This window comes from Periplaneta americana, chromosome 15, assembly GCF_040183065.1.
Source record: "Periplaneta americana isolate PAMFEO1 chromosome 15, P.americana_PAMFEO1_priV1, whole genome shotgun sequence".
Lineage (NCBI taxonomy): Eukaryota > Metazoa > Arthropoda > Insecta > Blattodea > Blattidae > Periplaneta > Periplaneta americana.
Window position 1 is genome coordinate 40,454,259 of NC_091131.1, and position 27,141 is coordinate 40,481,399.

A 27,141-nucleotide genomic window follows, 5' to 3' on the forward strand; every position below is an offset into this window, starting at 1 on the left:
TGAATTGAAAATAATGATTCTTGGCTTCAAAAAATATTCCCAAAAATAATAATTTGTAACTAGGTTTATAAAACAATGCGACTTGAAAAAAATAATGACAAAGTTAACAAACACAAAAATTAAAAAAATAATAAAAAATCAATAGGTATATGTGTGACAAATAAATAAGACTTTTGTGAGTCCAAGACATTCCTCACGCATGTACACACCACAAATTGTACACAATCGCTTATCCATGTCGCCATATTACCTGCATCCAGCACTTCTCTAAAAATCAGCTATTTTTCAATATGAATGCATTTTAAATAAGCATTGGATGTCTGTAACGAACATTGAACAAGTTATAAAATGTTATATAGAAACTATAATTACCAATTGCTTGAAAGGGAATACAAGACAAACTTACCTACAGAATTTATAGAACACTTATACTACCTGTTGTTCTGTATGGTTGTGAAACTTGGACTCTCACTTTGAGAGAGGAAAAGAGGTTAAGAGTGTTCGAGAATAAGGTTCTTAGGAAAATATTTGGTGCTAAGGGGGATGAAGTTACAGGAGAATGGAGAAAGTTACACAATGCAGAACTGCACGCATTGTATTCTTCACCTGACATAATTAGTAACATTAAATCCAGACGTTTGAGATGGGCAGGGCATGTAGCACGTATGGGCGAATCCAGAAATGCATATAGAGTTGGGAGGCCGGAGGGAAAAAAAAACTTTGGGGAGGCCGAGACGTAGGTGGGAGGATAATATTAAAACGGATTTGAGGGAGGTGGGATATGATGGTAGAGACTGGATTAATCTTGTACAGGATAGGTACCAATGGCGGGCTTATGTGAGGGCGGCAATGACCCTGCGAATTTCTTAAAGGCCATTTTTTGTTGTTGCTGGACACGTATTTTATTTCTCCTAGTTCACTCATTTCTTACTCTACTGGTCACAGATATGGTGATAATTTCTGCTGTATATAGCTTGGAATGACTGATTATAACCCATTTAGATAACGCACATTCCAATTAAGTTCAGGGAAAAACCAATCAAATTACTTAAATGAGCAGTAATAAGAAACTGGAATGTCCATTTACAATGTAATGGGCGACCTTTAATGACTTTACGTCAGCGGGACAGATCCCACTTCAGTGTGTAATTACGGAATCATTAAACAGCTCTTAAGACACAACTGTCATGAATCATATCCGTGGGACGGTTTCCCAGTCAAATATGTCTAAGGGAATAAAACAATTGGGGATGTGTAAAATTGACGACCAGAAGTGGCAATCGAGGCAAAGGACAAGATAGAAGCAGTGGAATATTACAAGAAGCAAACTGAACAATAATTGAAAATGACTGACAGTGTTATGTCACTAGGCTAACCTACAATAAACAAAAATGTGTCGGATATAACACATACTTTCTCACAGTGGCGTATACAGAATTTTGTCCAGGGGCGGATTATTATTAAAATTGTTTACAGTGAAATTTTCACTAACCTCACGAGAATCACTAAGCTATTTTTTGTTTAAAAAATTGTAAAATTGACCTTTACGGTCGCTAAAGACATATTAAAGAACCCAGAACGATAGTGTGAAATTTATTATTAAAAATATGGACTGTCAAATGCACAAAACATTAAACCAACATTTCCCAATAAAGTCAGAAGTGTAACGATTGGGTGAATACCGCTCTTAAACTGAATTTAAAATAGGCAATGGACACTATTTTAACATCTGTACTGTAGAACTGCCAAAACAATTTTTTCAGTATGTTTCACAACAAGTTAAATTTCATATTGTGTCAGCTTCATTTTATTACAAGGTCGGTACTAAGCGGTAGGTCTCTCTATAATAAAGATAGCATTGTTATAATTCGAAAGTGCCGCAGCACCAATCACAGTGATTATATTGAAGGATGGGTAGGAGGTCTATGCCTTATGTCGATGTAGATTTTGTTACTCTGACAGCGAAAAATTAGAGAATGACAAACAATTATTATAGATAAAAAATACTGAAATCTAAATTTTAAAAAAGTTCAAGGGGGATTACGTATCAACACTTATGTCAGCTATGGATGCCGAATTATTTCAAAATTTATTTCCTCCTATTTATGCTAAGATACCATAAAATGTATTCAACTCTTGGATAATCTTAGTATTATGACACTCGTGCAAATTGTAGCACGAACGATAGTGAGTACGACAAACATTCACTCATGCCATAATCATAAAGATTATGCACTTGTTGCATAAATAACTATTTTCTTATTAATGAAGCACTGTAAATATCACATTTATGCTGACGACTTACAGATTTACATCCACTTCCATCCCGACGAAACGAATGACGCAATAAGTAGAATGAATGACGATTTGAACCCTATCTCCATTTGGACTCGTAAGTTTGAATTAAGGTTAAACCTAGAAAAATCTCAGTCTATTGTATTGGGAGACCAACGTCTGCTTGGAACACTTAACCATGATAATCTACCAAACACAAAGCTAAATGTTAAATCAATAGGATATTCTGAAACCGTTAAGAATCTTGGTTTGTTTATGGACAGTGACCTAAATTGGAATAGTCAAGTAACATACATATGTAAGGAAATATTCTCGTTGGTCCATTATTTAAACCACACGAGAAAATTTCTGCCATTTATCCTAAAAAAAAGATTCTTATTCAGACGCTTGTGATGCCTCATTACGATTATTGAGATTCCTTTCTGAAAAAAAAGGTAACCCATAACCTAGCTGGGGGATTGCAGCGTGCTCATAATATGTGTATAAGATTCATCTGCAATACGCTCAAATTTGATCGTGTAACACCATCCCTCGAGCTTCTATCATGAGATCGCCTGAAGGAACGAAGAATCATGCATTCATTGACACTGCTATTTCAACTCTTGCGAATCTCTACCCCTACTTATCTATCAGTACGTTTTCAGTTTCTCACAACAGTACGGAATCAGAATCAAGTATTTCTTTCTGTCCGTCATCACAGAACGTCATTATAGTCATCCTCCTATACCAGGCCTGCACAAGGATTGCGCTCTCCGAGCCGGCTCACAGCTCATGAGCGGAATGCAGATATTAGCTGCGCTCTGTATAAGGGTGGACTGGAAGAAGGGGTGATCTCGTACAAAATGTAGGCCTACACAAAAGGAAGTACTATTACGAGTGTTTATGAAATGAATTCCCGTTCAGTGTTTGCAAAACTCTCTTGGACTATTATTAATTAATAAATAAATATTTATTTTACAGAAATAATAGAAATTCTATAGCTACTTAAATGTACAATATCATTTTGTTATATTTTTATTTATCAGTATATTAAAACGAGGTTTTATGTTATTGGCAGCTGAAAGGAACTGATCGTAATGAATTGATCGTAATGAAACATGTTACAGATGTTCGATGCCTGCCTTCATTAAAGTTGATTATAGAAAACAGTTGCTCACAAATATAAATGTTCAGCCAAACTAGCAATCATTTTCACAGCCAGCCTGTGTAGTCGTGGATATTATTGCTAATGTTTAGTCTTGTAAAACTCAACCACGTTAGTAGTATAATTCAAACGGTCTTTAGCCCTTAGGTCACATTGAAGATCAATAAGTTCTAGCTGTAAATCGTTAAATGTTATGTTCTGTCTTTTAGATTCCTCCATACTGTACTGTAGCAGTAGGTAAGCAACGTGAAACAGTTTACTGAGAATAGGCCTACACACTGCACTCCACTAGATAACTGAGTGGTCGTTTCCCTCTCCTCTACCTACAGCAAATCTATGTCATTCTGACGTATCTTCCTCTCCGTTTCGGCGAGCGGTAAACACCGCTCTCCCGCTCCAAAGGAGCACGCGCGCTCGTTGAGCGCTGTTTGTGCAGGTATGTCCTATACAGTATCATTACCTCATCTTTGGAATTCTCTACCCAGTGACATCAAGGATTGCCGGACGTTATCGAAATTCAAAATTAAGTTATAAATGCACTTTTTGTCTAATTTATGAATAAGTCATTAGATGAGTCGATTACAGCTTTTGTACAGTGCGTTCGTTGGCCGGACCACTAAAACATTCAAATTTGAAAATTGTTCTTTCAATAATTGTTCCTTTTAAAATTATTCATGTTAATTTTTTACTTCATCATCCTTAACTTAAAGTTTTTTGTTTATTTCATCATCCCTAATTAAAACTTTTCTAGGACTTGTTTATATTATTTAGGTTATGTTATAACGGTCCGGCCGAGCTACGAACGCACTGTGTACTTACTTACTTACTGGCTTTTAAGGAACCCGGAGGTTCATTGCCGCCCTCACACAAGCCATCCATTGGCCCCTATCCTGAGCAAGATTAATCCAGTCTCTATCTTCATATCCCACCTCCCTCAAATCCATTTTAATATTATCTTCCCATCACCGTCTCGGCCTCCCAAAAGGTCTTTTTCCCTCTGGCCTCCCAACTAACACTCTATATGCATTTCTGGATTCGCCCATACGTGCTACATTCCCTGCCCATCTCAAACGTCTGGATTTAATGTTCCTAATTATGTCAGGTGAAGAATACAATGCGTGCAGTTCTGTGTTGTGTAACTTTCTCCATTCTCCTGTAACTTCATCCCTCTTAGCCCCAATTATTTTCCTAAGCACCTTATTCTCAAATATCCTTAACCTATGTTCCTCTCTCAAAGTGAGAGTCCAAGTTTCACAACTATGAAGAACAACCGGTAATATAACTGTTTTATAAATGCTAACTTTCAGATTTTTTGACAGCAGAATGGGTGATAAAAGCTTCTCAGCCGAATAATAACAGGCATTTCCCATATTTATTCTGTCACTGTATAATCATTTATAATTGTATTTCTTGTTTACATTATTAATTGCCCTCTCTCGTTTAGTTATTTAGATTAATACGAGTAATATTAATACAGATCTTAAGCTTTATTTAATAGTAGGCCTATACAAATTTACAGTTTTTAATATTTTTGCGTTATCTTTTTTGATTTGTGTTACTGTCACTGTAAACGTTCTTGTTTTGTTTGAATGAACGTTATTAATTTGTTTTTTCGCTGTATGTATACCGTACATATTTCTGGTGGCGTGGAAGAGAAGGCCTAATGGCCTTAATACCACCAGAATAAATACATTTATTTATTTATTTTTTATTTATTTTATTTATTTATTTATTTATTTATTCTGGTGTAGTTAAGGCCATAAGGCCATTATTATTATTATTGTTATTATTATTATTATTATTATTATTATTATTATTATTATTATTATTGGTTCTCTATAGGCTAAATTTGTGGGCTCTTATGGGCCCTTAAATTTAGCGAAAATAGCTTACCCATGTTGGTAATAGTAGAATACATTTAAGGTGGTACCTAGTTTTTAGTCCCAACTCTATTATGATCATATGAATTAATTATTTAACTTATAAATTATTGTGGATGAATAATAATTAGGCTATTAGTAATTATAGCCTAATGACGGTACAGCACTTCCTCACTAAAATGTGCCCAATACCATCTCTGATCACCGAAAATTCCTTCTTGTATGAATCCACGCCTTTAATATTTGAACCTTAAGGGTGGTATTCATAGACATTTCGCAGCACGCGCTACGAGCGTACTAATTGTAAGCTAGCCCCGGCTATCTACTGGTTACTAGTACAGAATTCAAATCATATCCTACCGATAACACTGGTTTATGAATACGAAGAACGCTGATAATCCACCGAAAGCTCGCGCTAAAAATGTCTATGAATACGGCCCTAAGTTTCTTTAAAAGAACAGCGTTACATAATCTATTTACAATTAATCGAAAGTGTACCCATCTTCCGTAGAGTGACTCATTTCACTGCCAGAACGCTTTCTTGTGAAACTGGCGTGCGGGGAGATATCGGTTATGGGCTGAGATGAAATCAGCAACATTTTCTGGTCTGGTGCACAGAACCACGCTCGTTCACTTGTTCCACTTCTCCACCTGTGACCACAGTCTCTCAATACCACTCTTATCCAGTCGTGCTCACTGTCTGTCAAATACCACACAGCACGCTGAACTCTGTGTACTACCATTGTTGACAATGAGATTCAACATGAACTTGTAACACGTCAGGAATTACGGTCTGATTTCGAATCATTGAAGAATTAAAATATATTCGGTCCTCTTGAACTGTAGTAAACGGTTGGATCTGTAGCTTTTAGTAAAGACTCTATTATCCTCGGTGGTCTAGTGTTGAAGATAAGCAATACAGTCAATATAATGATATAATGATGCGAGAGGAAGTCAACTTCCCCCCCCCCAAGAGGTGGCATTTCCTTTAAATGTAAATGTGAACACTATCTGTAATGAGCAAGTCTGGCGGTTTCGGTCCCATGGACGTAAGAATAATGGTACATTTATTATAGCATACTAGATGTTGGTCGCGTGGCATATAAACAAAGATGTGTTTGCACCAGTGGACTATCTGCTGTGTGCACGAACGGTTTTAGGGGGCTCCAACTGCATACTTACTACTTAAGCAGACTACAAGTTGTTCCTAAAATAGGTAATCAAGCCTAAGTTGCACATCCCTTTAAGGATACATAACTTGAAATAATATTAAATCTCCACATACCTTACTTAACATATGATCTACATATTTAGAGAATAATATATGAATAATTTAAATAAATTATGTCTATAACTTATCTAGTCGACTTTCTGAAAAGATACATTTTCGAAATGAATTACGAATGGAATTCGATGTTTTTCCCTATTCCTATATTCCATAAATGATAGTACCATGAAAAGACTGGTGTTTATGAACTTATAGAACCTGAAACGTTCAACAGGATTTTTTTTTTTCGATTTTCTTTAATTTTACACAACTCTCTGGAAAAGTCGATTTTGCCGTCCGGTTTTGTTTGTGACGTGCAATGCATGCCTGCAGCATCCTTATTTTTCATTACCGTAATTCAATATTTTTCTTATATATTAATATTATAATAGGCCTACATATTTGCGTTTTCGTCCCCTTGTAACTGAACGACAAACTTTACTGTCCAGTTCCTTCACAATATTTTACTCAATATTTAGGCCTATTCGTTGGAGCATATTGTTTCCTCCGCATGCACTGAACGACTGAACTCTCGGTACCTCCATATAACCCCGCCTGCTTAAGATCACTGTAATCGGTCGTTGTTTTATGCTGAGTGTAAACAGGGACTGCATGACGTAGACAGTAGTCACAACCCTATGTGCACATAACTTGTTTTTTCGTTTGGGTTCCGAAACCGCCAGCCCTGATAGTGAGAATGGACAGGTACACAGGAATTGTTCAAGAAATACAGAAACATTGGAAGACAAGAGGCAAAACTCTTTCTGAAACACATTGCTGAAAGATTCTTTCTCTTTCAAGAGAGTAAATTTGAATGAAAGCTCTCTCTGTAGTCTCCATTTTCAGATGTCGTTTTATAATATACAGTATGTTTTGTAATATGTGGGACTCACTTCATCGGTGGATAGGAGACACAAAAACAATGCAAAAAGTTCATGTGAACATTTATCCTATTTGATATTGGTTCCAAGTTATAATCATGTTTGTATGTCACCAATGTGGTGCCGTTTACTGTCACAAGAAATGCTCAAAATGACCACCTTGAGCCTAAATGCAAGTCTGCAGTTTTGTCGTAGATTGACATATTTATTTAAAAAAAAGAAACAAGATTTTTTTCATAAGGTTGGCAATATTTAAATGTTGGGAATGGTTTGTGAATAACCAATTGTTTTCAAGTACTCCTACAAATGAACGTTCAATGGATTTAAGTCTGGAGATCGCGCGGGTCAGCCAAGAAGTCCTGTACGACCTATCCATTTGTTCATTTGGCTTTAATTCGGCAACAACACATGGGACGAATGTGTATATGAACTTTTTTTCAGTATTATTTACCTTCTGTTCATCGATGAAGTGGGTCCCACTTTTGCAAAACATTCTATATAGAATAAACAGTTATAGGCCCGTCGCTCTAATTTCCGGCAGCCAATCGCGTTGCAGGTCGGTTACATTTAAACGTGTGCGTCTTGTGATTCGCTTATGAAGACGTTATTAATTTCTTAAGGCTCGATAAATACGTAATATAATCGTCCGCCATTTTGGCTCTTTCGCTGGCGTTCGCAGAAAGCATACGACGTTATTTTCCGCTCAATTATTTGCTGAATTACAGTGCGTTTGATTTATTACCATAAGAGCTACGACATGATAATGTTTAACGGTGTGGCAAATAGATTCCTCGTATGGAAGCTCGGCAACGAAAGAACAAAAATGGCGAACGATACTACCTACTTAGACTTTATAGAGCATTCACTTCCTAAGGCGTAAGCAAAGAGGAGGAGTCACGCCGGGAATAACAGCGCGACTATAGCAGAATAGTAATAATAATTCCGTAGTAATAATGTAGTACAGCGGTGGCGAAAATGCTATGGTGCGCCGAGCCACTGTGTAAGCTGCAACGTGCATAGCACCTATGGAGAGAGGCGGCACCCGAAGGGGAATTGAAGCAACTGTCTGACATTAACGGTTTTTCATTTTCCTTACGTCAAGCACTTAAATAAAATTATATACAGTACAAGGTTACAAACTAATGTTTAGTATGTGTAACGAAGAAAGGAATGAACAAAAAAACATAGGACACATTATCACAACTTAAAATTAACGTCTTCAGAATGTCTCTGCGACAGAGTTTCAAAATCAGGAATTATGTTGCTTGCTGCCAGTCGTAGTTGATCACGAAGGTATTTTTCTGTCAATCGTGATCTAAATTTCATTTTTACTATTTTCATTGCTGAAAATAATTTTTCACAAACGTAAGTTGTAGCGAACAGAGCAAGCGAAAGAACGAAGCTTCAAATATTTATTTTTTGCCAAAGATTTGAAAAGTTCAACATTTGTCAAGTCCTTACATCTAGCTTTCATTTAACATCACATTGTAAATATGTGAATTTAAATTGAAGATCTAACAGCATTATTCGTACATCTGCTGAAAAAGGATCGACGTACAGCGATGATGATGATGATGATGATGATGATAATAATAATAATAATAATAATAATAATAATAATAACAACAACAATTAACCTTTTAATGTTTCATCAGTAACATGTAGTAACTTATAATGCCGTTTTATGTTATACAACCGTTTTCCTAGTAATACTTGTGAATAAATCATACATTTAATATTCTCATCATATTGTCAGCAAAAAATGCGTCCTCCCATCCTACTTGAAACTTTCGTTTTTATAGAGGTACATGGTTTCGAGAGAGACATTGCGACGATACGCCACTCGCAGGTCAGAGACAAATACATATAGAACGGAGTTTGACTCCAGTGAATGAGAGGGTGGGGGTTGTAGGTAGGAAGCAAGGGAAATGCACTGCGAGCCACAATGTGCTCGTGAGTCGCATTTTCGCCGTGGCTGATGTAGTATAAACCTACGGTACAAATTTCCTTTCGTTGCGTCAACAAGGACAACGATATTCACAAGGCGCGAACAAAGCGCAGTTCATACCGATCTAAACAATCTATAGCAGAGAATGGAATTTGTGGTCCATACTTATTTAAACAACAAGTCTGTTATCTTGTGAAGCGAGCTGGCTCGCTGAACCCAGAGACATATTTTACATGCATGTGAAATGTTTCCTTCTGCTCTATTCGTATCTTAAATTAGGTTCAGTTCTGTGTTTTCCTCGACAAGTTTTCGGTGCCATAAGCATGATGTTGTTGTAATTCAGAGGACGGTCAACTTCTTGAGGTAGGCTCCAGCCAGATATCCTTGGAGGTAAAAGTTGCACTACGAAACATTTCAGAATATCGGCGTTCCTCTTCCACTACTCACAAATATTTCACACAACAGAGATATCTAAATAAGGAGCGTGTTTTATTTCCACGCTTTGACTGGAGCTTGTTGTCTCTGCAGCGACACAAGTGTGTTCTTCCGTTTCACCTCGTTAACCTACTGTCAGGCCAAACTGCAACTCATATTTACTAAAGCCTATAATTACATAACGGACGGCTGAACCGTGGAGAGAAATTAACAAGTCAACCGCGTGTTAATGTGCTAACTAAATACCGTAGAGAGCCCTGAAGTTTTCTAAGGAATTATTTTATATCAGTTACTACTCAGAAACTGTGTTATTATGGGCGTCATTATTTCAATTAGAGATTTCTCAAATTTTTATTTATCTTCGCCATTGAACAATAGTAATTTATGATACAACTTCGTGAAGTGGGTAGTATCTTGACAGAAATCTATGTTTGAGAAACGAGACTTGCCGAGTTTCTCAAATACAGGACTGTCAAAATACAACTTCACGAATGTGTACCATACAATGTATTTTCTTCGACAGCCTCAAATTATAACTTCACGCACACTTTGCTTACTTCACGCACTGCTGTTGAAAAGCCTCACTTCACACATTGCTAACAGTGCGTGAAATTACACTACTGCTGCTATAGGAGCCACCCCGAATATTCCATAGTATCGATTATATATTATATATTGTATACTTTCGATAATCCTGTCTATGCGGATGACATGAATATGTTAGGAGAAACTCCACAAAAGATTAGGGAAAACACGGGAATTTTACTGGAAGCAAGTAAAGAGATAGGTTTGGAAGTAAATCCCGAAAAGACAAAGTATATGATTATGCGTGAAATTACACTACTGCTATTGCTGTTATTATTATTGTTATTATTATTATTATTATTATTATTAGTAGTAGTATTATTATTATTGATATTGATATATTTATTTCCACAACTCTTATTTGGTAATGGGTCGCCACCACATCTCTGTATTCGTGCTCCCCATTACCTTCTAATTACAATAAACTTTCATTGACGTGTGCAGTCATCTTATTTTACCTTTGTTAACTCTATTACTATAATACATACTCTCAATTTACTTTCTAACCTCTACCCTTAAAATTTTCCCTTCTTTCTAATGAACACCTCACCACTTTTATTTTTTACTTATATTTGAAGTACTTCCTATCGTCTAAAATTTCCCTAATTTTGAACTAACTTTTACTAACACTATTTAATCATACTCATTCACTTTCATCTCTAATTTACAATCAATTCTACCTCTCCTCACTTCTATCATCACTCTTATCCCCTATTTCTCCATTAGACACTGAATCACATGTTTATTTTGTTAAACTGTTCCCTTTCACCCCGATAAATTTTCCGTTTGGCGCTATTTTTGTAAGTCAACTCAACCTTCATTTGTAAACTTACATTGAAATACTTACTGTCTTCCTATCATTTCAATTTCTCTGATTGTACGCTAACGCTAACTTAGTCGACACTCCAATATTAGTAACATTTCACTACCAATTATTATTATTATTATTATTATTATTATTATTATTATTATTATTATTATTATTATTATTATTATTGAACAGGTGCATTATAGAACCCACCCCGAATATTCCATAGTATCGATTATATATTATATTTATATTATATACTTTCGATAATCTTATCTATGCGGATGACGTGAATACGTTAGGAGAAAATCCACAAACGATTAGGGAAAACACGGGAATTTTACTAGAAGCAAGTAAAGAGATAGGTTTGGAAGTAAATCCCGAAAAGATAAAGTATATGATTATGTCTCGTGATGAGAATATTGTACGAAATGGAAATATAAAAATTGGAAATTTATCTTTTGAAGAGGTGGAGAAGTTCAAATATCTTGGAGCAACAATAACAAATATAAATGATACTCGGGAGGAAATTAAACACAGCATAAATATGGGAAATGCCTGTTATTATTCGGTTGAGAAGCTTTTATCATCCAGTGTGCTGTAAAAAACTCTGAAAGTTAGAATTTATAAAACAGTTACATTACCGGTTGTTCTTTATGGTTGTGAAACTTGGACTCTCACTTTGAGAGAGGAACATAGGTTAAGGGTGTTTGAGAATATGGTGCTTAGGAAAATGCTTGGGGGTAAGCGGGATGAAGTTACAGGAGAATGGAGAAAGTTACACAACACAGAACTGCACGCATTGTATTCTTCACCTGACATAATAATTAGGAACATTAAATCCAGACGTTTGAGATGGGCAGGGCATGTAGTACGTATGGGCGAATCCAGAAATGCATATATAGTGTTAGTTGGGAAGCCGGAGGGAAAAAGACCTTTAGGGAGGCCGAGACGTAGATGGGAAGATAATATTAAAATGGATTTGAGGGAGGTGGGATATGATGATAGAGAATGGATTAATCTTGCTCAGGATAGGGACCAATGGCGGGCTTATGTAAGGGCGGCAATGAACCTCCTTAAAAGCCAGTAAGTAAGTAAACTTTCGATAATGTTATATCAGGTATGCCATCTTAACAAAACTAAAGCATACTACAAACATGTGTCATTTAATAAAAACAACAATAAAATTAAGCTCATATTAGTCACCTTTGATATACAATATATTTTACTCAAAATTAAGTTAAAGAAACAAATCAAAATTAAACTTAAAACTTAAAACATTTTACCACGTAAAATACTAATTTTACTGCATTTATAGGCCTACTGCATTTTTAGTCTAGGGAAAATAGTAGTATTTCACAAAAACACTTTTTTACTAGTATTTTACCCTGGACCAAAAAATTAAACAAAAAATAGGTATAGAAATTAGCATTTTATCACGGACCTCACTGGAGACGTTCCATTTAATTTTCTCCGTTATCCAAGTGATTTCACACAGTGCTACGAGGAGATGTTGCTGTGTTAATAATTTAATACCTAGCACTTTCCATTGACATCTCCACACGAGTGCATCTCGTTTACTTTTACATTCTTCAAACTCATCCCACAATTTCATGTTCCGCAGAACATTTCACTCCTAAGTAAACTATAATCACATAAAAAACATAGGACATATCTGTGTTCATGGATAGAGCAAGTAAAATGATTCTTTTTATAATTCTATAATTTCCAATTCTAGGCTTACATCTTAAGCTAACAGGGAGAATTTGATCCACTTTTTTTTATATTTAACTATAGCATTCGAAATTACCGCCATGATTACAATCAAACTATTTTACAATATTCGTTGGTTGGCAGCATAATAAACACTATATATATATATATATATATATATATATATATATATATATATATATGAACATAATTTTATTTTTACTTCAATTTTTATTGTACCTGAGATTTTGAATGTACTTCACTTCCACCCTCTCTACTAGTAAACTTCCAACCGTCCTACACACAGTACTTTAGTGAGTATAGTACGTTCCAGAAATATATTCGCGTTTTCCAGTGACGAAACAGCTTTCAATATTCAATCATATTTTCGCACGGGTACTGTCGTCCGTTTGCCTACGTCGCATCCCGGTTTCCCCCATCAGCTTCTGCTCGCCCCTCTGTAAAAGCTAGTGACTGGGCTGTCTTAGCTCTTTTCTGAAAACATTAATTTCTGTTAGGAATTGGACGTCTACGTAATATTATACAGCTGTTCAAAATAACGTAAACAAAAGGGCCTCGTTAAGTAATTAATTGTCAGGTGACAGTAGATGGCATGTCTGAGTAATTTTACCTTTTCGGATCCTGCAGAAGTGAAGATTGAATTTACAGCACGTAGGCACTCTTTTATAGAGTAGGTACAGAATTATTTCAACATGAGTTACTAGTACGAAGATCGAAACTGGTAATTGGAATTAGGTACAATAGTCTATAGTGCGAGAATATGCACAAAGAACTAACGCTTGTATCGAAATGAACGGCCACAGTTTTCAAAAATGTGTTTAAATACCCATATTATGATTATTTTTCAATTTAACTTCATTCTCTATAGTGTACGCTAATGTGCTGTAGACAGTATAATATACACTGCATAATGAATACGTCCGAATGGATAACTTAGTTCGTGAGTAAATACAGTTAATACAGTGCTGTATTTTGATTAAACAAATACCAAATGAAAATTATCAAAGTCAAAATCGCGATATTTCTTGGTTTACGTAAATGGATGAACTACTTTTCTTCCCTCCTACACCTAGTAATGCAATTTGTTTGTATTGTACGCCAGTATCATCGAACTCCAGTCGTGAAAGGGGGTAGCAAACGATGTTTCCGGGTCTCAACCGTTAATCCAAAGGTATAGCCAGGTTAATATTAGGAGTGTTAGTAAAAATAAAATGATGGTCCTGTGTGTGTGTGTGTGTGTCTATATATATATATATATATATATATATATATATATATATATATATATATAATTTAATTGATCGAAACGCTACTTCCGTTGACCTTTTTTTTGTGGCTTTGCATATTCTTATATTTAGGGTGGGTCCTATAATGCATGTGTTCCATTATTATTATTATTATTATTATTATTATTATTATTATTATGAAAATACAGGAAGGGGGAAGTTAGAAGAAAGGAAAAGAGAAGGGCATGAAACAGAAGGGGACACGTACGGTACCAGAAACCACGCGCTCTGAGTTGTTAATAGTTATCCCAGATGATTGTTTGCTTTGGAAATCAGGTTTTGCTTGCTATCTCAGAGCCTGGAGCAGAGTAAATATTGTGACAATCCGCTCACACACAAAACTGTTATCTGTCTGTTCCAGGTGCTTCAGTGACGAGCAGGATGAGGTCCTCAGCGGAGACCCCCACGTGACGACGATTGCGTGCCGTGAATGATTTTCGGAGCGGCGAGGTGCCCTCGCGGGACAGACATGGGACAGACCGCACAGTAACCGCCACCATGTTCACCAAGCAGGTCTGGAAGATGTGGCAATGGGGGATCGGCAGGACGGTGAGTCTACCTTCTGGTGCCTTTTAACATTCACGAGAAAGAGACCATCCAACAAGAGTCGCATCTCTGTTTCATACCGACGGAGTGATTTCCCACTCCATTGCTTGAAATACTTTTAACTTGTAGGCCTATGTAACAACTAATTTTTCTAGTCCAATTGTTTGGCAGTGTCCCTACCGTTATCTGAAACGATTTTCACTGATTTCGGAAATGTTTTTCGTCTGCAAGCGCTGCGTTGACGCAAGGACTGTGCAGTGTGCTTCCAATGCCCAATCTTTCATTAAAAACTCGGTACACAAAACTTGCAACACCGATTCTTTCATAAAAAAAAATTGGTACACAAAACTTGCTGCTCTGACTCTTTCATAAAAACTACCTACTACACAAATCATCAAGTCCCGAATCTTTCACAAACACTCTGTGCAAAAAATTTCTCACTCCAATTCTTCCATAAAAACTGGGTGCACAAAACTTGTTAATCCAACTCTTTCTTAAAAATTATACATACAAAACTAGTAACCGCAAAACTTTCATAAATACTCGGTGCACAAAACGTGGGAGTCCGACTCTTTCATAAAAAGTTACTTGGTAAACAAATCTTCCGGCACCGACTCTTTCATTAATATTCGATACACAAAAATTTCAACTCCGACTCTTTCATAAATAATCGGTACACAAAACTTTCGATTCTGACTCTTTAAAAATACTCGGTACACAAAACTTTCGACTCCGACTCTTTCGTAAATACTCGGTACACAAAACTTTCGATTCTGACTCTTTAAAAAATTCTCGGTACACAAAACTTTCGACTCCGACTCTTTCATAAATACTCGGTACACAAAACTTTTGATCCTGAATCTTTCGTAAATACTCGGTACACATAACTTTCGATTCTGGCTCTTTAAAAAATACTCGGTACACAAAACGTTCGATTCTGACTATTTAAAAAATTCTCGGTACACAAAACTTTCGACTCCGACTCTTTCATAAATACTCGGTACTCAAAACTTTCGATCCTGAATCTTTCGTAAATACTCGGTACACAAAACTTTCGATTCTGGCTCTTTAAAAAATACTCGGTACACAAAACTTTCGACGCCGACTCTTTCATAAATACTCGGTACACAAAACTTTCGACTCCGACTCTTTCATAAATACTCGGTACACAAAACTTTCCATTCTGATTCTTTAAAAAATATTCGATACACAAAACTTTTGTTTCCGACTCTTTCATAATACTCGGTACACAAAACTTTTGTTTTCGACTCTATCATAATTATTCGGTACACAAAACTTTTGTTTCCGACTCTTTCGTAATACTCGGTACACAAAACTCTTGTTTCCGACTCTTTCACAAATACTCGGTACACAAAACTTTCGACTCCGACTCTTTCATAAATACTAGGTACACAAAACTTTCGATTATGACTGTTTCAAAAATATTCGATATACAAAACTTTCGACTCCTACTATTTCAAAAATACTCGGTACACAAGTCTTCCGGACTCTTTCATAAATATTTGGTACACAAAACTTTTGTTTCCGACTCTTTCGTAATATTCGGTACACAAAACTTTTGTTTCCGACTCTTTCGTAATAATCGGTACACAAAACTTTTGTTTCCGACTCTTTCATAAATATTCGGTACACAAAACTTTTGTTTCCGACTCACTCTTTCGTAACACTCGGTACACAAAACTTTTGTTTCCGACTCTTTCATAATACTCGGTACACAAAACTTTTGTTTCCGACTCTTTCATAATACTCGGTACACAAAACTTCATTTCTGACTCTTTCATAAATATTCGGTACACAAAACTTTTGTTTCCGACTCTTTCATAAATATTCGGTACACAAAACTTTTGTTTCCGACTCTTTCATAAATATTCGGTACACAAAACTTTTGTTTCCGACTCTTTCATAAATATTCGGTACACAAAACTTTTGTTTCCGACTCTTTCATAATACTCGCTACACAAAACTTTTGTTTCCTACTCTTTCATAATACTCGGTACACAAAACTTTTGTTTCCGACTCTTTCATAAATATTCGGTACACAAAACTTTTTTTTCCGACTCTTTCATAATACTCGGTACACAAAACTTTTGTTTCCGACTCTTTCGTAATACTCGGTACACAAAACTCTTGTTTCCGACTCTTTCATAAATACTCGGTACACAAAACTTTCGACTCCGACTCTCTCATAAATACTAGGTACACAAAACTTTCGATTATGACTGTTTCAAAAATATTCAATACACAAAACTTTCGACTCCTACTATTTCAAAAATACTCGGTACACAAGTCTTCCGGACTCTTTCATAAATATTTGGTAAACAAAACTTTTGTTTCCGACTCTTTCGTAATACTCGGTACACAAAACTTTTGTTTCCGACTCTTTCGTAATAATCGGTATACAAAACTTTTGTTTCCGACTCTTTCATAAATATTCGGTACACAAAACTTTTGTTTCCGACTCACTCTTTCGTAATACTCGGTACACAAAACTTTTGTTTCCGATTCTTTCATAATACTCGGTACACAAAACTTTTGTTTCCGACTCTTTCATAATATTCGGTACACAAAACTTCATTTCCGACTCTTTCATAAATATTCGGTACACAAAACTTTTGTTTCCGACTCACTCTTTCGTAATACTCGGTACACAAAACTTTTGTTTCCGACTCTTTCATAATACTCGGTACACAAAACTTTTGTTTCCGACTCTTTCATAATATTCGGTACACAAAACTTCATTTCCGACTCTTTCATAAATATTCGGTACACAAAACTTTTGTTTCCGACTCTTTCATAAATATTCGGTAAACAAAACTTTTGTTTCCGACTCTTTCATAAATATTCGGTACACAAAACTTTTGTTTCCGACTCTTTCATAAATATTCGGTACACTAAACTTTTGTTTCCTACTCTTTCATACTACTCGGTACACAAAACTTTTCTTTCCGACTCTTTCATAATACTCGGTACACAAAACTTTCGATTCTGACTCTTTAAAAAATACTCGGTACACAAAACTTTCGACTCCGACTCTTTCATAAATACTCGGTACACAAAACTTTTGTTTCCGACTCTTTCATAAATACTCGGTACACAAAACTTTCGACTCCGACTCTTTCATAATAACTAGGTACACAAAACTTTCGATTATGACTGTTTCAAAAATATTCGATATACAAAACTTTCGACTCCTACTATTTCAAAAATACTCGGTACACAAATCTTCTGGACTCTTTCATAAATATTTGGTACACAAAACTTTTGTTTCCGACTCTTTCGTAATACTCGGTACACAAAACTTTTGTTTCCGACTCTTTCGTAATACTCGGTACACAAAACTTTTGTTTCCGACTCTTTCATAATATTCGGTACACAAAACTTCATTTCCAACTCTTTCATAAATATTCGGTACACAAAACTTTCGATTCTACTCTTTCATAAATACTAAGTACACAAAACTTCCGATTTTGACTCTTTCAAAAATACTCGGTATACAAAACTTTCTTTTCTGACTCTTTCATAATACTCGGTATACAAAACGTCCCATTCTGACTCTTTCAAAAATACTCGGTATACAAAACTTCCGATTCTGACTCTTTCAAAAATACTCGGTATACAAAACTTTTTTCTGACTCTTTCATAAACACTCAGTACACAAAATTTCCGATTCTGACTCTTCCAAAAATACTCGGTATACAAAACTTCGGATTCTTACTCTTTCAAAAATACTCGGTATACAAAACTTCCGATTCTGACTCTTTCAAAAATACTCGGTATACAAAACTTTTTTCTGACTCTTTCATAAATACTCATTACACAAAATTTCCGATTCTGACTTTTTCAAAAATACTCGGTATACAAAACTTTCTTTTCTGACACTTTCATAAATACTCGGTATACAAAACTTTCTTTTCTGACTCTTTCAAAAATACTCGGTATACAAAACTTTCTTTTCTGACTCTTTCATAAATACTCGGTATACAAAACTTTCTTTTCTGACTCTTTCATAAATACTCGGTATACAAAACTTTCTTTTCTGACTGTTTCATAAATAGTCGGTATACAAAACTTCCGATTCTGACTCTTTCAAAAATACTCCGTATACAAAACTTTTTTTTTTGACTCTTACATAAATACTCGGTATACAAAACTTCCGATTCTGACTCTTTCAAAAATACTCGGTATACAAAACTTTTTTCTGATTCTTTCATAAATACTCAGTACACAAAATTTCCGATTCTGAGTCTTTCGAAAATACTCGGTATACAAAACTTTTGTTTCCGACTCTTTCATAATATTCGGTACACAAAACTTTCGACTTCGACATACAACGAACACTTGGGTCAAATTTGCAGCATCCAGTTGCTGATTTCGTATAAAATCTACGGAAACTCTCGTTCTTTTCTCATGAAATATCTACGTCTAACTTTGTCCTCATATATGACACTTATTCCTCGGTTATGCACGACCTTGCCATTTTTTATTATTAAATTAGGCACAATTTTAGAAGGAATCTTAAATCTGAAGCTTTAAACTGTTAAGTTCGCGCAAAATCTAGGTACCTCGAATTTTTCCTTTAAAATCTTGCACATAGTAGCCTACGTACTCTATTGTAATGCATATTTTCCTCAGGTATGCATGATCATACTTTCATTCTATAAATGTCACTGGATCTACTTATGCTGTCTACTGAGGGACATGATTAATGGATGTAAGTGACATTAACTGCTGCAATGACAACACAAATATGCTAATTGATTAGTATACTTGTGTCTTCATGACACCTTTTCCACTTAAGGCTTTATGGCCATAATCAATAATGAGCTAATTGCATACGTATTAGTTCTGTAGTTAATATTGAGGCAACTAAAGTGCAACATTTGCAGATTTCGTAAGTCTAGGCGGTGTTTTTATTATGTCTGAACAGTCAGCTTTCAGTTATGTGCAGGCGGTGAGTATATAAAGGGTTCAGAGCCATAGTGGGCCAAACGCCATATATTAACCCCTTCAGACCTGAATTTATATTTAAAAAAAATTAAGGAAAAAAAACTGGTCACATAATCATTCTGAGGATCCAAGTCTTCTATCCCAAATCAAGTCTTCACAGAAAATCAAAATTTGGGGACAATTTTGACCCCTGGGGCTCCAAAATTTTAAATTTTATTTTTAATTCTGGTATAGAAATGTTTCAAAAATAATATTCTCCATTTCTATCACACTGAATTTTTCAAAATATTTAAAAGTATCGAAGACATTCCAAAAAAAAGAAAAAAGAAACAGTGTACACTATAATGTACATCAGGCCTGAAGGGGTTAAAAACGGAGAAAGCGAGGGTTAAAATTAAGTGAATATCATAATTTAATTAAACATACAGCAAGGAATATAAAGTATGCACATTAAAACTAAATGATATGTCAATCTTCATTAAATTATGGCATTCACTTAACTTTAATCCTTGGTTTCTCCGTTTTTAATAAGTGGTGCTTGGCCCACTATGGCTCTGAACCAGAGCCTTCTTCAGTTACAAGCCGGTAGCCATACGTCGGCAACACTGTGATTAACTGTCAAACGGAGGCCTACTATCCAGAACACGTGTTTGTGCTAATGCCGATTTTCAATGTAAATTAATGTTACAATATTAGTGTGTGTCGATCGAATTATGTTCGCGGTCGTACCAAACGTTAATTGTTGATGTATTATAAACTAAGTGCGTGTTGGAGATGAAAACAAGACAATAAATGAAAATATGGCTGCAGTCGTTAGCAATTTTTACGGTTATTATTAATGACAAAGTGATTGACATTTATTCTAAATATTAAATATTGTATAAACTACATTTTTATAGTCTTACTTGTGGTTTGTGGTGTATCAGAATTCTAGCCAAATTGCTGGGTCTCGCCTGCTATATCAATAAAGTTACGCCGTTGATTTTCAAGTTCATTGTAAACAGCTGTTTTGTGATCCCATAAATGTTACAGTTTTTTTGAAGATTCGGAATGTCTGCTATACGTCGGAACTACCTATAATTTGTAGGTGCATACACTCAATATGTTGGTTTTCAAGGTTTGTTTATTAATATTATTTCTTTCGGAAAAAAAAATAGATATAAACATGTTTCTTTTCACTTCGTGATTGGCACATACTTAATAGATAATGATGTGTTCTGTTACGTATTATGTTGAAGGTATGTTTCTTCATTTTTTCGTAGATCTTTATACTTGGCCTAACTGTATTTACATCCTCATACTTTATTATAATATGTCAGTAGTTTCCTCTGTTTACATTTTTATTTTATTTGCATAATTTACACTCTTAGTTTGTTTTCTGTAGTTATATTTATTTAAAATTATACCGTATTTTTAAAAGTTTATAACAATTTAGGATAACAGTATTGTTATGGTGACTGGCCAGGTTCAAGCTAAAACTGGCTTCCTGGGAATTTGAAATATATATAATTTATTTCAAGAAATAGTCTGCCCAGGCATCCTGGGTTGCCAAAAACACAGAATAACACACATATAAGAATAGTAATGATTACAGTAAGATAGATGAGTCAAATTGAAATGTGAACCAGGAGCTTAAGTTTAAGAAATAATAAATTTGTACATATATATGTAACAATCACACACTAACGAATATAAAAGGGGGGGGGATTATGATATTCCGTATAAATGATTTTTCAGAATTGCCACAGATCCTTTAATGGTTGAAGTAATTATTTTTGGAATGATGTCATGGATTCCAAATGTTTTGATAGTGTTTACAGTTGATCGTGGGATGGTGCCCCTCGCTCCGATCATTAAACCATGTACTTCCCAGGTGCCTTCCATCTGATATTTTTCTCGATAGATAATCACATGAAATTAAAATGTGTATGATATCCTAGATCTTTCACGTCGGAGGTAAAACAATATAAAGCGGCAAAACATTGTCAATTTACTACCCACATAATGGTTAATTGATTGGAATAGGGTATTGCGAAAGTACGTCGTTATTTTATTTATTTTTGCTACAAGTAACATTTCTTTAAGGATTTATTTATTTTGCTTTGTACCGTCAATAAAAAGCACGTATGCTTTTAATTTTTTTAAAGTTATAATTGGCTGTATGCAAGTATACTTACGTGGTATTCTGAAACTCAAAATAAAATACCATTTCGGATTCCGTAATAAATTACATACATCAGTACACTGAATATTGATCATATGCACTTAGTTTTGTGTCAATTAATGTCGAAAATGTACATGTGACAACGAAATCAAAGTACTAAAACGTCAAACGCCATGCCTTTATTTCGCCTCCGCCCGCCTCCACTCAGCGTTGCCAAACCTACCCATGCTCCGGCTTGTAACTGAAGATGGCTCTGCACTGAACCCTTCATATCTTCTTTTCCATTTCCTTCTTACTCTAATTAGATTAGATTTAGATTTATTTATTTAACCTGGTAGAGATAAGGCCGTCAGGCCTTCTCTGCCCCTCTACTAGGGGATTACAACTATAACATGAACAATAAGATTACAATTAATATTAAATTTACAATTACAATTACAATAAAAATTAAAGTACGACAAGAATACCTGATTAATGAAAGCTAGACATTTTATCATAGAAGTTAAGAACAAAGAATATTTTTGTATTTACTAAATTACAAATTAGACCTACAATAACAAAATTCTATAGTGATGAAATTACCGGATATTGAGATATTTTGTGGTAGATTAAAATAACTATTTACAAGAAACCATGTCTGAACGAGTCTCAATTACTGACCAAGTGCCTAGTAAGTTTGCGTTTGAATTCAATTTTATTTCGACAGTCCCTGATGCTAGCAGGTAACGAATTCCAGAGTCTTGGCAGGGCTATTGTGAAAGAGGATGAGTATGAGGAGGTGCGATGGGATGGTATTGTTAGTATTGTTTCATGGCGAGAGCGTGTGTTCAGATTGTGGTGGGAAGAAAGGTAAGTGAAGCGAGACGACAGGTACGAAGGAATAGAAGAGTTCAAGATTTCGAAGAGAAAGAGAAGTGAATGTAAATTTCTTTTCTTATCTAGTTTAAGCCAACCTATTGCTTCCAGGGATGGGGTAATATGATCATATTTACGAACATTGCTTACAAAACGTACACACAAATTATGAGCACGTTGAAGTTTCATTTTGTTGTCGCTGGAAAGGTCAGTCAGTAAAATGTCAGCATAGTCAAAATAGGGAAATACAAGGGTCTGCACAAGGGACTTTTTTAAGCAAGAGGGAAGATGAACATTTATCCTTTTTAGCACATGAATAATAGAATATACTTTCTGCAGGTTTCTGTGATTTGCATGTCCCAGTTGAGATTATTATCCATGTGAATGCCAAGATTTTTTACCGAAGAACTGAAAGGGATATGCACTGTACTTACTTTAACGGGGGAAATGTCGAGGTGCTTTACAGCGTCGGTTTGCCGTTTGTGTCCTAATATGATTGCTTGTGTCTTTCCAGGATTGATATTAAGATGGAATTTCTTTGTCCATGTCACAATCGAGTCAATGTCTTTGTTCAATTTATCTATAGCGTCATTTATTCGATCTAAGCGGGAAGAGATGTAGCATTGAAGGTCGTCAGCATACAAGTGATAGTTACAATGCCTTACATGAGATGTAATATCACTGACATATATTGTGAACAACAATGGTCCGAGTACCGAACCCTGTGGTATACCTGATGTTATGTTAAGCCAGGAAGAGCTTCGATTCCCGGATACAACACATTGTTGTCTTTCCCGTAAGTAGGATTCGAACCAACTCACAGCAGTCTCTGACAAATGCAGATTTCTCAATTTATGGGTGAGCAGGTCGAAATTTACAGAGTTGAAAGCTTTGCTAAGGTCAAGAAGTGTTAGTATTGTTACTTTATTAGAGTCGATTGCTTCACGAATGTCTTCTGTCACTTTAAGTAGAGCAGTGCTTGTGTTGTGTCCAGCTCTGAAACCTGACTGATACTTGTCGAATAGTTTGTGTTCGTTCATGTAGATAGTAATTTGTCTGTGTACGATTCTTTCCAGTGCTTTTGATATGGCTGGCAGGATACTGATTGGTCTATAGTCGTTCGGGTCGGTGGGAACTTTGACTTTTGGAAGAGGAAGAACGAAAGCTTGCTTCCATATTTTAGGGAAAGTTGAAGTGATTAAGGAACTATTGAATATGTGTGCAATTGTAGGTATTACTATTTCTTGTATTTTCTGTATGAGTAATATGCTAATGTTGTCTGGCCCTTGAGCTTTCGTCTTGATGCGTCGGATGGCTTTCATTACGTCAATAGGAGTGACGTCAGTAAAATAGAATTTGTCTCGAGTTGGGGGAGCTGAGTCAGGCAAAACTGTGTCTTGTTTCGTTGTGTTGTTTAAGGTCGGGTCCTTTACAAAGTGTTCGTTCAATCGGTCAAGTGGGATGGGTATGTCTGCTTGTTCACTAGCCCTTCCAAGTCCAATGACCTTCAGATTTTTCCATAACTCGGAAGGGGTTGTGTTGGGCTCTATAAGTTTGTAGGAGTATTTGAGTTTAGCGTTTCTTATTAGTTGAGTCGTTCTGTTTCTTAGGTCGTCTTCATCGGCAGGGTTTTCTTGTGCAGATTAACTTATAGCATTTACAACCTAATTACTCGAAAAAAAAACTGACCTACAATCTCTTTGACCACAAAAAGTGTCCCACAGGATGTACCCGAAATCGAACTCTAGTTTTCGTTAATAAGAAAGAATCAGTGAAGAGAGAGTGAAGATATAGGTCTATGTATATATTATATAATGAGAGATATTAAGTGTAAAATCGTATAATCTCCGGAAAGCAAACCTCCAAACCCAGCTCAACTTGACCTAGCAGTAAAATCAGTTCTAGTGTAGGAATGCTTACAAACACAGCACACGTAACATTCCACGCAGGTGATTGTGCGTTTTACGCAGCCTGACTGGTTCTGTGACGTGGAGCCAGCATCAATGAACGCACCAACAATTCACACGTCTGCCAAAACCGCCTCGGAGCGACTTTACTGAATGAAACCCGTTTGCTCGTGTTGACTAACACCGTAAGAAGTTTGCACTCCTTTCTACGCAAATTCTTGGCAAGTTACCCAAGTAATCAGAGACATGTGAATACTGCACTTGTGATCCAATTGATAAACCAAATACTACGGAGAACTGAGGTAGGAGGTACTGCCTCAATGGGACTGAGTAATTACACTTCAGAAAATAATTACGTTTATAAAGTTATGAAACACTCCGCCATTAAATTATAATAAAAAACTGGAATGACGGTGTCAAAGTATGTTCCAGATTTGACAGAAACGTGAACAAGAATTCTCCAGAGTCCAGATAAAGTGGGCGTGGCATCGTGTCGCTCAATTAAGTGTGTCTACAAGCTAGAGGGGCTCCTGTCAGGGCACCTTGTACCCCTAGCTAATATCACACGTCATAAAGTTTTCTGTCAGCTGCATTGTAATTTATGTCCCGTATTCACGGTCCGTATCGAATCCCTTGTTACTGAAATGTGGCTGAAAATTGCGGTTCTCTAATTAGATAATTATTATCCTATTATACTACATTATAGTTGCCAGGTGTCCGAAACTGTACGGAATGTCTCGTATTTGAAGTCCGAAAACCTTGTCCCTTGTGAAGTCCACATGGGAGACCAAAAATCCCATATTTACGGACATAATGTCAAAAATGGCCAACAGTTAAACTTTTTTTTATTACTTTTCCTTACTCTTTGTACGGATGTCGTATTTAGAGCTGGGGACGGAGCGAGTAGAACTGTTGAGTTACTCGGTTCTATCGGTTTATGTGCTTGGCAGCGGAGCACCGAAGTTACTCGGTTAACCGTAGCCGTTACCGGTCAGTTCAAACGTTCAAACAGAGTTCACGTGTTTTACTTAATTCTAGCAGACAACAACGTAGTTACTGTTGTATTTAAATATTTTCTGCTGCAGGACAAATTATTTCCTCATCCCCAAAGCGGGCTGAAAGGCCTCTAGTATTGAAGAGGAGTTCATTCTATTATATGACCTGTCAAGTGGGCCTAATGAACACTGACAGTCTGAACATATTACTGTACATAATAATAATAATAATAATAATAATAATACTATTATTATTATCATTAATATAATGAAATAATATTATTAATATAATAATATCATGATTATTATTTTTATATAATAATATTATTATGTAATAATATTAATATTATTATTATATTAATATTATTATATTAATAATAATAATAATAATATTATTATTATCGTATTAGAATGTTTGATTAATATTAAAATATGTTAGAAAAGGAAATGCATTATATGTTTCTTCTATTTGTGTTTATTGGATTTGTGTTACTTCATCAGTCATCATTTTATTTGTATTTATTTCTACGAATTACGTTACCTAATTACTTTAATATATCAATAATATTACTCTTCACCAAAGAGAACATGGTTGTATTGAAGGCTAGTAATGTTATAAAATAAATAAACATTATGTTCTTCAGTTTAAGATTCCACGTTTTATTGATTATTTTATCCACTTTCCTTAATAGTAAATAATTCTGTGTGTTATTTTTAAGTGTTTTAGGCAGCACTTCATGGAGGCCGTTTCTTTCTATCTTCTTTTTTACTTAGCTGCAGCGTTTAACGTTTACCTCACATGTTAATTTATTAGCTGTTACTATTATAAATTATTTTATCAATTTTATTTCGTCTGTCATATATAACAACACTGAAAGTTAAATAGGCCTTTCATACAAAATAACTCCGCAAATAGTGGTAATTACGCAAATGAAATTTGCAACCGCCATTTTGCAATGAAGAGAAGCACTTTTTTTCTCGTCAATTGTCAAAGCGAAAGCGTTTTACTACAACGCTTTTAAAACACGCTTGGTTTTACTTTCAGAGTACGTTCTAAAATCGACTCAATCTATCTAAATTTTAAATCTGCCGCCACAAATTTGTACTCGGTACTGTACTCGGTTTAACCGAGTAATGACGTCACAGTAACTGCTCCGAACCGAACCGTTCCGTCCTCAGCCCTAGTCGTATTGTAGAATAATTGAGATAAGAAACAATCACTGTCTTGTTATATCGAGAGGCAAGAGATTGAGCTCCAATGTTCGGAAAAGTCCGCACTACATTTACAATCTGATCTCATGTTTAACTGGGGGAGGTGTGACTACATAAATTCTTGTAACAAAGACAGCAGAGAAGATTGGGGGCATGGAAGGGTAATAAAATTGTAAAGGAAGAAGGAGAGCGCCTTTGTTTACTGTTCGGAGAAAAGGATTCCTTGACACA

The 27,141-nt window shown here is 35.5% G+C and overlaps 1 protein-coding gene across 3 annotated transcripts in view; it reads left to right on the top strand.

Annotated features, from left to right (window-relative positions):
- The window catches only part of LOC138714804 (facilitated trehalose transporter Tret1-like), a 328,031-nt gene that overhangs the window by 199,998 nt on the left and 100,892 nt on the right, over positions 1 to 27,141 (top strand). For all 3 annotated transcript variants that reach the window (XM_069846953.1, XM_069846952.1, XM_069846951.1), the window contains one exon: positions 14,625 to 14,812. In XM_069846953.1, the coding sequence (XP_069703054.1) occupies positions 14,762 to 14,812 (51 nt within the window). In that variant the 5' untranslated portion in view covers positions 14,625 to 14,761. The remainder of the gene's footprint in view (positions 1 to 14,624; positions 14,813 to 27,141) is intronic.